This window comes from Petaurus breviceps, unplaced genomic scaffold (genome assembly GCF_028583685.1).
Source record: "Petaurus breviceps papuanus isolate PSGF00001 unplaced genomic scaffold, PetGlider_PUasm1.0 90792, whole genome shotgun sequence".
Classification (NCBI taxonomy): domain Eukaryota; kingdom Metazoa; phylum Chordata; class Mammalia; order Diprotodontia; family Petauridae; genus Petaurus; species Petaurus breviceps.
Window position 1 is genome coordinate 4,256,757 of NW_027187347.1, and position 12,608 is coordinate 4,269,364.

The following is a 12,608-nucleotide window of genomic DNA, read 5'->3' on the forward strand; positions in this document are numbered from 1 at the left end:
TCATACAATGATGACCCACACCATTTTTTTGGTTTGGTTTGGTTTTGCCATCTGGGCAAACCTGGGGAGTGCCAACAAAACCCTAACTGCTGGTATTATATGGAGGGCATTGAGATATTCTTTCTCTTAATCCACTATTGACAGAGAATGAACTAGCTGAAATCTACTGAAGACTTCTAACACCAAATTTACTGAGAGTTTCGAAAGGACGAAGAAAAAAGGAACAATCACATGCATGCGCAGATGATATCAGTCACTGATTTGTAAGCATTTTCTATATCACCTTCAAGAACAGTGATACTCAGTTATCCAGAAGCCTCACCTATCTTAAACCCAGCTGAGAATCAGGAAGGAAACAAATTAACGCCTCCAAATAAGTAGCCAGAGGAGGCACCACAAAATCCATGCACCAAAGCCAAGGTAGTTGACCCATAATCCAGTTCCTGAAGTTCCCACTCAAAACCTCTTTATAAATATTTTTTACACAATTTTAAGAAAATGGTTTCTCAATCCAGAAATGAAGTAATGAAGCATCAAATTAAAAAAAAATGGTAAAGGAGTTTCTAAAGACAAGCATTTCAGGAGAAAGAAAAACTACAAAAGCAAATACAGGTAGGGTTGGGGCATTTAGGTGAATAATCCTAGATCAGACAGTTAGGTGTTACAGTGGAATAGAGTGCTGCTTCTGGAATCATAAAGACCTGAATTCAAATCTGACCTCATATGCTTATCAGTTCTGTGACCATGGGTAAGTCACTTAACCTCTGCCTGCCTCAGTTTCTCCAACTCTAAATGGATAGTATAATAACACCTACCTCCCAGGGTTGTTGTGAGGATCACCATAAGATTAATATTATAAAGCACTTAGCATAGTGCCTCACACATAGTAGGAATTTAACTAATGCGAATTCCCTCGTCAATACTCCCTGCATGTACCATTCTATCATACCACAGTATGACAATTAGTATTAATATTTATGACCTTTAGACATCAAAAAAAGCTAACTCAAGCTCAGCATACTTGGTTTAGGAAGGTAAGCAGGTATATAAAAAAATGCTAACAATATTTCCATCCACAAACATTGAAATCAAGAGACAGCAAATTTGGGCTGGGTGAAACCTCAGCTATTTGGAACAACTCATTAAGGAGGTATAATATTATTAGAGCTCCTATGCCAACACCTCTGCAAGTTTCTCAAAAAACATCTTGCTATCCACACCAGAGACTATGCCCTAGAAAATTTCTGTTCTGGGGTCTCACTTTCCCAATTGGCGATAGTTCTCCCAGGGCACCATTTCAGGAAAAACAAGACTAAACCCAAACTCTCCAGCCATGCTTTACTTCACTCCTTCCTCTCAGATCACCTCTTTGGCCTCCTCACTCTTTTGCTGACATATGACATCACTTTTCCTCCTTCTACATGATCTCCCCTCCCCCCCACTCCTGTCCCCTTCAGTTCTGGAACCATGAACCATAATCAAATCAAATCTGCTATTGTTCCTTGGGGGAGGGGGTATCAAACTATTTCCCCAGGACCCACCTCATCATCTCTGTAACTTTCCAGACCAAAGCAATTCCTTCCTCACTCTTTCCTTCCTTCCTTCTCTCCTCCCTTCTTTCCTTCCTCCATTCCTTCCTTTTCTTCCTTCTCTCCTTCCTCCCTCTCTCCCCTTTCCTTTCTCTCTCCCTCCTTCTATCCTTCTTCCCTCCCTCCTTTCTTGCTCCTCATCCTTCCTTGCTCCTCATCCTTCTTTCCTTGCTCCTCGTCCTTCCTTCCTTCCTTCCTTCCTTCCTTCCTTCCTTCCTTCCTTCCTTCCTTCCTTCCTTCCTTCCTTCCTTCCTTCCTTCCTCTGATTTTGGAGGAGGAAACAACTAGTTCATAGTCCAATCATAATGAGACCTCAAGTATCTTCTATTTCAGTGACACTGCTCACTCCACAGGGTTTTAGAGAGACTAGGTTTTATTATAATTACATATTTTAATGAATCACCATTCTTCCTATTTTCCAACATTTAACAACAAAATATTCTGATCTTATTTGTGTTGATAACGACAAATGTCCTTATGTGGTATAAGATCATCCTCTTAATTTCTTTTGAATCACACACATGTGCATATATACACTATTTTGAATTGAAATCCAATGTCAGATAAAAACCATCTATTCTTCCCCTGCCTAGATCCACACTGCACCCAAGCCAACATCAATCTCTATAACAGATCATAAATATATTGTGAATTTTATATCTTGGAAATTGGGCTTCAGGGTTGGGACTGAGTTCTCTAATGCCTGGAACTGAGCTCCTCCTCACACAAAGGGTCTGTAAATCATGAGATGCCTATTTGGACATTATCTGCATGTGTGTTTCCTCAGCAGTGGCATCATTTTGACAGCAGGTCCTCCTCTCAAATCCAGCTTCTCTTTTTACTCATTTTGTCTCTAGCATAGGAATGCTGACAATCACGGTAGGTTCAAAATGCCAACATAAGAGAGAAACTGCAGGCAAGGAAAGATAGCAACACTTTGGGGAAATGACTGAATCTTAGTGTAACTCCCTTATCTAACAAGATTCTAATTGAACATCAAAAGAGGCTTGCTAGTGCGGGTTGCAGAAGGCACAATGGAAGAGGGGCTATTAAAAACTATGTAAAAGGCATTAAATATTTTGTGAAACACACACACATACACACACAGGACACACAAAAGTGCCACATACCCCTTTGCGATTTTTTCTAAAGTGCAGATCTGTTCACGTCACTCCCCTACTCAATAATCTCTAGTGGCTCCCTATTGCTTCTAGGATCAAATACAAAATGCTCCAGCATTCAGAGTCCTTCATGACCTAGCTCCTTCCTACTTTTCCAGTCATCTTTCACCTTACTCCCTAATACATACTCTTTAATCCAGTGACACTGGCCTCCTGGCTGTTCCTTGAACTCTCCATCTCTTGATCCTGGACATTCTCTCTGGCTGTCCTTCATATCTGAAATGCTCTCACTCCTCATCTTTGCCTATTGACCCCTCTGGTTTCCTTTAGGTTCCAATTAAAATTTCATTTTCTACCAGAAGACTTTCCTAACCCCCCTTAATTGTGCCTTCCCTCTGCTAATTATTTCCTTTTTATCCTGTATAAAGCTTGCTTTGTAAATATTTATTTGCAAGTTGTCTCCCCAGTTAGATTGTAAACTCTTTGAGGGCAGGGACCATCTTTTGCCTCTATTTGTATCCCCAGTGCTTAATACAGTGCCTAGCATATAGGAGGTGCTTGGTAAATGTTTATTGGTTGATATGCTAAATCTGAGATTTGCTTCAGGGTTCATAAGTGAAGAATACAGGGAAAATCCAACTAATCTTTTCACTGGGTTGTAAACTCTTTTTGGGTAGGGACTTCATGGAACTTTACAGCCATGATTGGAAAGATGAGATCCTTCCTCACTCCCACCAATTGTCTTAAATTTGTGCCTAAAAATTGTGAATAGATTGAAAAAGTCTTAGTCCTTGCACATGTTAAATTTTCACCAGTTTCAGGATTTCATCTTTGAAGCCTCTTATTTCTGTATTTTTGACAGGTAGTATGGTAAAGTAACCTGAGAGCTGTCTTGAAGCCAAGGAGATCTGGGTTCAAATCTTGCCTCTGACCCTGGTTCAGCCACTCAAATTCTCAGTTCTCCAGGCAACAGTCTGAGACTATAAATTGCAGAGAAAATACTGCCCTGCACGGGTAGAGGGAGTTTTTTTTTTTTTCCAGGAGTTTCCTATATTAATGAAATCAAAGGTTCAGTCACTATTTCTATGTCTGTATTTAGGAAATTCTCTGGCCTCAGGAGCTATCATAAATTTCCTCACATCTTAAAGGCAAACCAATTGGCTTTGATTCTAGTCATGTTATTAATCCCATCTTCCTTTTTTCTCTTCTATTTCTCACTTTTGCAATCTTTTAAAGTAACATACAATTTTTCTCCAGTAATTTTCCGGTCCCTTTTTCCTCCCAGCTTTATTCTTGGAAGGCAGCATTTCCTTTCTTTTTAGACATGGTCTTTTTTTTTTTTTTGGCCCATTATGAAACTTCCTCTTTTACGAGCGGGATTTAAAAAGTCTTACCTGTAAGGTAGAGTTTTATAATAAGGCCCCCCCCAAAAAAAGGTGGGGAGGAGGGCTTAGAAAATAACCAAGATGACTTCTTTTGTTTATTATAAAACCCTTCACTTTTTAATTCTAGATTAGGCATTTTGAATAGAGTTGTTGTTCAAGTCCCTTCTCTGACTTGTTCTTGTCCTGTATCATTATTTTCTTTGCTCTGATTTGAATTTTTGTATTAAAACAAAAAGTACTAAACCCAAAAAGCTTAGGGGAAAAACCTAAAATCAACAGTTTAAAAAAATATACTGGGGCAAAACAAAACAAAATATGAAAAAGACAGAGTTTCTAAAAAAAATCAAAACTTATCCCAAGTTTGTCAAAATTAATTTTAATTTTCAAATTAAAGCTGGTCAGTTATAAAAATCCATTTTTTTAATAAAAAAGAGAAACATTCCTACTTTGATTGGAACACAAGCACATTGTTAATTTCCATTGATTTAATCTTCCAATCTAGACCCAATCACACTTTTAAAAGCAAAATTCCATAAATTGCTTTTCTAGAAAATGTCACCAATGCCTAAAATACTTTGAAAAACAGGCTTTGTAAATCAATCTGCACTTACTGGATTTATTTAAATAATGCCCTGAGAATTACACACAGAGATTTAATTTAGTTTTTAAAAGAACTCACTACATGTAGAACATTTCCCAGTGTTCAGTGCCTCACCCCCAATTATCTTCACACAGTCAGTGCTAACAGTATTTAATGACTCATTCCTCTGCAAGCTGTGCATTCCATGAAGACCTCCTCATTTTGAGAGATCTACTTTTTAATTCAGGTAATTCTTCTTTTTTGTTTTTTAAATGAGGGGATGGAAAATTACAAGTAAATGAAGTGAAAGGAAAAGAAATCTTACCTTGTTCTTGTCAAAAATTTTAAACAGTTGGTCAACATATTGATTCGCTCTTTGATTCAGGCCTTGCAGACCCAGAAGTGCTTTAAACTCATGCAGGGTTTGCAATCCAGATGGGCATTCTGTCATAAATCTCTTAAACCATACATGGGTCTGGGTAGCAGTGATAACAGTTTGACCACCAGCTACTGATTCTGTGCCCCCCATTGGGATTCCCAGGCTTAACAGCTTTCTCTTTGGGGTTCTTTTCATTCATGTACTGACTCCTAAATGAAACTAGAAATTCAAGTGTGCCCCTAAATGGTCACTGTAAACCTCTTACAGCTTTAGGCTAAGTAAGAAGAGAAAGCTGGTGAGATTACCATGACTGCTCATTTTTAAAGCAGGCAGTGACTACAGTTAGATGGTATCCTTAGCACAGCTGCCCAGCTAAAGGTGCCAAGGGGCTGTTGACACGGGCAAGGTTACTGTGGGCAAGCCTTACTTTACCCTTGATTCTAAACTCTGCTTTTATTGATTCCCAGAAGGAGAGAGGATGGTCTCAAGGAAACATTTTAAGTGGGCATCTGGAGAATGAGCTCCAATCTCATTTGACTCTATTAATCAATGATTATTTTGCTTCTGCCTCAATTTCTTCTCCTGTAAAAAAATGGGGGCAATAATAACACCTACCTTTCCTAGGATTGTAGTGAAGATGAAATGAGATAATAAAATTCTTAGCACGATGACTGGTGTATAGTAAGTGCCATATAAATGTTAGCTATTGTTATTGATACTATTTTATTAGTGGCAGCTAGGTGGTGCAGTAGAAAGAGTGTTAGAGCTGGAGTCAGGAAAACCTGAGTTCAAATCCAGTCTCACAAAACCAGTCTTACCAGCCTTGTGACTTTGGGCAAGTCACATCACCTCTTTCTGACTCAGTTTTCTTATCTATAAAATGGTGATAATAATGGCACCTACCTCCCAAGGTTTTTTGTGAGGATAAAATGAGAAAAATATTTGCCAAGTGATTTGTAAACCTTAAATTGCTACAAAATAAGGGCTGTCCATTATGCTGTCTCTCTGGGTTATTGGCATTCCACAATAGGATCACAGACTTAGAGTGAGACGAGACGCTCATCTAGTCCAAGTCCCTTACTTTATTCAGGAGGAAACTGAGGCCCGGTGACTTTAGGCGATTTATGTAAGGGCACAGAAATAAAGTGTTATAACCAGTATTCACTCAGCTCCTCTTTCTCCAGTCAGAACTCTTCCCACTGAGCCACATTCCCTCCCCAATGTATAGAGACGAAGAAATGTTGAAAATAAACGGATAATGAAAAATTATTAAATCTATAGTATTTGTGTAAATTTATAACATATGTGTGTGTATGTTGCATGTTGTGGTCCTTTGTTCTCAAAGAGGTCCAAAATGACATCACTATGCTAGAGTCAAGTTTCAATGTGTCCAACTGTGGCTGATCAGGCCAATATGAGCTTGGGAAGCTCTATCACAGGTGGGGTACAAATAGTCTGTGTGAACATTTGGGGTGGACACTCTACATCTGCGCATCCTGTGTTCCCTTTGACCTGTCTCAATTCTGCTTTGCTCATAGAGCATGGCACCTTCTCTGATGTGGGCATGCCATGCTGAGTGGTCCTGTGCCAATGTCTCCCATGTCACACAATCAATCTTAAGATACATATATGTATATAGATATATAATGTATACATGTATATATGTATATGTGTGTATATATGTGTTTCAGAGAAAGTCTGCGGGTGAACAAATTTAGCAGTAAATGGAATGAAGACAGGGGTACTATATGTAGTTCGTGCATGGAATGGGATGGGGAACATTGGTGGAAGCTGAGATTATGATAAGGGCTGGGTATGCCATCTTCCTAAACATCTGGCAGCCACCTCTGATTAGGAATTCATTGGGTGTAAGTATATTGGTTCACAGTTCTTTCAGGAAGGGTTTAGGTTTCTTTTTCAGCTACATGGTCATGTAGAACACTGTCATTTAAAACCTGAGTTCAAATGTAGCCTGAGACACTTACTAGCCGGGTAACCCTAGACAATGTAACCTGTTTACCTCAGTTTCCTCATCTATAAAATGAACTAGAAAAGGAAATGACAAACCACTCCAGTATCTTTGCCAAGAAAACCCCAAATGGGTCATAAAGAGCTGGACACGACTGAAAATGACTGAACGACAACAAAAGAATCTGGCAAGCTCAGAAGACTGATGCTCGAACACGTCTTCTTTTCTTCTGACTTCTCTATTTCTGTAAATGGAGCCTTTATTCTCTGTCAGCCTCAAAACCTCTAAGTCACCTTTGATTCAATCTCTCTCTCTCTCTCTCTCTCTCTCTCTCTCTCTCTCTCTCTCTCTGTCTCTCTCTCTCTCTCTCTGTCTCCTTCTTTCCCTCTGTCTCTCCCTCTCTTCTCTCTTTCTCTCCTGCTGCTCTACCCCCCACCCCTTCCCCAGAACCATCTATGAATCAGGCTCAGTCCATCTTCTCTCCCATCAAGCTCACATCAGCAAACATTTATTAAATGCCAGCTCAGCCCAAGGAACTGCACACACACTGTATGATGATAATAATGCAAGGGCGAGTGTGGGATCCAAAGGCAAAGGAAAGATCCAAAATGCTTTAAGAAAATATGGAGGAGGAGGAGGAGGAGGAGGAGGAGGAAACCCTCTGAACTGGGTGGGCTGGCAAAGGCAGACCTTCTAAGCGAGAGGGTTAGAGCAGGTAGAGAGGAGACAGGAGAAAATATGCAGAGACAAGGACATCGCCTGTTGAGTTCAGGGCGCGCTGCTAGTTCAGTCTGCTTATACTGCAGCAGGCCATCGTCTGAAAGAATGCTGGAAAAGGAATCTGGAGCCAGGTGACAATAATACTGATAACTAACCCTTCCATGGCATCTACCATGCGCCAGACACTCCATTGAGTGGTCTTCAAACATTACATTTGATCCTCACAATAAGCCTAGCAAGCAGGTGCTATTATGATTTCCATCTTACAGATGAGGACATTGAGGCAAATGGGGTCAAGTGACTTGACAAGGGTCACACAACTATTAAGTGTCTGAGGCTGGATTTGAACTCAGGTCTTTCTGACTGCGGGGCCAGGGCTCTATCCATTGCACCATCTAGCTACTGGTGTCAGATTATGAAGGGCATTAAAAACTAGGCTTGAGGAGTTTGACTTTTATCTCATAGGGACTAGGAAGGCACTGAGAATTTTGGAGGAGAGGAGCCATAGTCAAATCTATGCATTTAGGAGCATCGTTTAGACAACTGGGGGAAGAATTACAGGTACCTAACAATTTGTTGTTGTTATTCAGCTGCTTTAGTTGTATGTGACTCTTCATGATCTCATTTGGAATTTTCTTGGCAAATATGCTGAGGTGGTTTGCCATATTCTTCTCCAGCTCATTTTATAGGTAAGAAAACTGAGGCAAACAGGGTTAACAGTGACTTGCCCAGGGTCACACAGTTAATACGTGTCAGAGGTCAGATTTGAGCTCAGGAAGATGAGTCTTCCTGCTTGTAGGCCCAGCACTCTGTGCACTGTGGTGCCCCTGAACTTGCCCACCTAACCATTTATCCAAGCTTCTTCAGTCTTTTCCCTCTTCCTTCTCTTTAATCCACTCTGTACACCACCCCTATGTAAAGTTTTCTACAACACTGCTCTCATCATCCCCCTTTCTTCATCAGGAACCTTCGGTAGCTCTGAATTACCTACAGAATAATTCTAAACTTATTAGCCAGAATTTTAAGGCCCTCCACACTTTAGCCTCACATTAACCCCCTCTTGCCCTTCCCTCTGCTGTCCTACACAGGAAAGGGATGCCTCACTTGGTTCTCATAGTGTATCCACCTTCCTCTACTTCTTTTTGGAGGGTTCTCCCTGCTCCCCTGTACCTGTTTTTTTATAAAGCTACAGCTCAAGCTATGTCCCCACTCCAGCCCCTAATGCTCTTTCCTCACTTTGAACTCATGGCATTTACTGTGACCATCTGGCAACACATCTTAGCTCTACAGGCTCCTTCAGTTATTTTGATCTTCTTGGTGCATTTCTTGTTATTCCCACTGGCTTATGAAGGGCTTTGAGGACACTGGGGATTATGATGCTTCTTTGGAATACCAAGAACATCTAGCTTGGTGCAGATGAACATAATAGCTTGATCACAGGGTCAGAGATTTAGACCTAAATGCAGGAGGTGGGGATGCTGAAGACAGCTGGCCCTGGCACAGGAGAGACAGACAGATATCCGCTAAATTTTCAGCGTCAGAATTTACAGTGCAGAAATGGGCAAATATTGCAAATGAAGACTTTATTGTTTTGTTGATTTCTAGATTTAAGAAAGTGATGGAGAAAATGTTATTAATGCGAATTAAACGTAAAAATGTGTTTTGTGCACATTTCCTTTTTTTCCTGCAGTCAGTTGTGGATGGAAGGGTTTTCAGAAATCATCCAGTCCTGCTCTTTCATTTTATTTTAAAAATTATCTTAAAATATATTTTTAAAAAGATGATGTGAGGTACAGAAGTGTTGATTAACTTGTGTAAGGTCAAATAGCTAGTTAATGGTAGAACTATCTGTAACTTGAAATCTAGTATAAGGTTTATTCCACTATGCCACCATGCCTCTCAAGCGTCTCTCATTTTAGAGACAAGGAAACTGAGGCCCAGAAGGCACATAGCTAGCAAATGCATTCTGACCCCCTGTCCAGCATTCTGTCCATGAAAATTCTACCTCTTCTTCTGAGATTCAATAAATATTTGTTGAATTAAATGATTTTTCCTATTAAACTCATAATGTTTGATTCTCTGACCAGCAGAGGCAAAAGAACAAGCATGGCATAGATGATGAAAAGCTGTTCCTGAGAAGTTGTCTGAACAACTTGACAATACGGCAATGTATACTGAACACTTGGATACTCCAGTGCGCAGGGAATAAGACAAAAACATCTTGAAAAATCTGTTACAGCATCAAGAAATGAAGGTATTTGTTGAAGCCTTATAGGAGACTCAGAAGCCTTATATCTATAAAGCATGAATTTTTTTCTTGGAGAGATTCAGAAGTTGATAGAACTAGTGACCACAAAAGATGATCATTCCAAAACACAAAAAATGGGGCAGCTAGGTGGCACAGTGAACAGAGCACTGGCCCCGGAGTCAGGAGGCCCTGAGTTCAAGTCCAGCCTCAGACACTTGACACTTAACAAGCTGTGTGACCTCGGGCAAGTCACTTAACCCCAACTACCTTGCCTTCCCCCCTTCAAAAAAAAAAAAAGCACATCACAATGAAATGAAAGCAGCAATATTTGAACCATAAGGAAACACCTCATTAATCAAATGGAATAATTTTGGAACCAGCTATTTTGTGAGGTTGCTTGGCCAGAGAAAAAGTCAAAATCAATACGAATTAGGAGAAAGGTGAGAAGACACTGGGTTATTATAATGATTTTAACCTGACCTATTTAAACATATTATTAACCCTGAAAAAACAAAAGGGGATATGAAAGATATTTTCATTTTCATTTTCAAAAATGAAAGATATTGATTTTTGTTATCAACATTCTTCAAGAACTTGAATGATTGAAAAACAGTCTTCAACAACAAGGAGGCCAAAAACACCCAGAAATCACCTTAGTCAGTCAATGTTTGCTTTTCTTGTTATATGGAAAGACAGAGAACCCAGAGATCCTTGCAAAGTATTTTGGGAGAGAGTGACACAATGTTATGCACAACACTGCCTGGCAAAACAGTAAAAATCAGTGGAAGAGGAAAAAGGAGCCCGATTAGAAGCTTGATGTCACATCGAGGTAAGTCAGACAATCTGAGAACGCTTATAAATGAAAACACGGGGGCCAAAATCAAAAGATGGGAAATGGTAGGGATTTAATGTCATTTCCACACTGGTCTATTTTCATCATTGACGATATTAGGACTACCTTATTTGGACTCCATCGTTTCAGTACCTAATATATTACATGAGGAAGAGAAATGGTGCCTGAGAGGAGGCAGCTGGAAGGAGGGGCTGGCTTGTCCAAATAGGCAGAGAAGAAACTGGTAATGGAGGCCACTTGATTTTTTAACCCTCCTGCAGACTGAACACCAGCATGCCAACTTGGCAAATGCAGAGGTGAGTAAACTGTGCCCAACTGAAGCAATGCAACTTTTTTGCCCCATACCCTTTCCATGCTATAGTTATGATGCCAGCTAGGTGGTGCCCTGGAGAGAGTAAATGTTGCTCAGACATTTACAAGGTGTCTGATGCTGGGCAAGTTATTTACTTAAGATCTCCCTAAGTTTCAGTTTTCTTATCTGTAAAATGAGTTGGTTGGTCTCATTGACATCTATGGTCCCTTTCAGCCCTAAGTCTCTTATACTATGAGTGTCTTTCCTTTTGGGAGCTCTGACAGAGGTAGTGGGAAATTTACATGAGTTTTCCTTTTAATATTTTAAATTTTCTCCGGATTGTACAATAATTAACATTGAATCAAGTCTTGAGAACATAACAGGAATAGAGGCTGGTCTTGAGATGGTATTGGTCAAGGGAACATCCTAGATTCAGGTGAGGATACACCCCTGAGAGGGCTGAGAAGTTAAAAATGTGGCATGTGTTCTCACTGTCAATGTGTCAGAGGCAGCATTGGTCGGCTGTCTAACCAGCGAGTGATGCTACATCTATTATACACAATGAAAGCTTGTGGAATTTATAAATTATTTTCAAGGAGCCTAAGATTTCCTTCCCATAGAAATTGGATTTCCAAAATATCCTCAAATCATAATCACATTATAAAGGTAACAGTTGTAAAGGCAGAAATAGGAACACACAAGCTTTATTGTTTTTATTAGAAGTTAAATACAATGCTAAGAAAAATACAAATTTTAGTTTCCAAGAACAATATAAAAATTGCTTCCCTGTTAACCCTATGTACTTGAAACAAGAGATATTAAAAAAAAACATTAAGTTAACGATAAAAATAGAATAATATAATTATTTGTATGATAAAAAAATTTTACCTGAGTTATTTCTTCCTTTTCTCTATAACATAACTCTAAGGAATCTTTTTCTTAACATAACCAAGAGGCATATATTTTAAGGCTCAAAGGTTTGGATTTATATTATCTGCTTCAAAATGAACTGGCCTTAGTAAAGGGAGGTCAGATTTCCCCACCAGGTACATCTGTACAGTAGGAGTCTCAAAGGGAGAAGTACAAAATACGATGGTCTAATTCTTCAAATTTTATTTTTGAAAGCTAGCCTTTTCAAGCTCTTACTTTTCTTTAACAAAACCAAAACTTAAGCCTGCTTAAGTTTTCATTGTTCAATGTCCCTCACATGGGAGTCAAAGAAAGCAAAGGCACTTTCGAAAGATACTTGAATAGGTAGAGAGTATGAAATATCTACCAGTGGGAATCCCTTTTTTTAGTGTTGTTTTTTCCCCCTTAGACTCAATGACACGCTAATTTTGTCCTTTATTTAGAGCAGAGATAAAATCACTATCAAAATTTCCCATCCTCATACAATTAAAAACAATAAAAGCTATGGAGTCACACCTCATTAACAGCTTTGAAAAGGGGTGTGGTGTACAAGGCACTTTTTT

General features: G+C 39.4%; 1 protein-coding gene across 1 annotated transcript in view; it reads right to left on the minus strand.

The window, feature by feature from the left end:
• The window catches only part of GUCA1C (guanylate cyclase activator 1C), a 54,763-nt gene extending 49,514 nt beyond the window's left edge, over positions 1 to 5,249 (minus strand). Inside the window, exon 1 of the mRNA XM_069069912.1 lies at positions 5,001 to 5,249. Within this exon, the coding sequence (XP_068926013.1) occupies positions 5,001 to 5,249 (249 nt within the window). The remainder of the gene's footprint in view (positions 1 to 5,000) is intronic.
• Between the last annotated feature and the right edge of the window lie 7,359 nt (positions 5,250 to 12,608).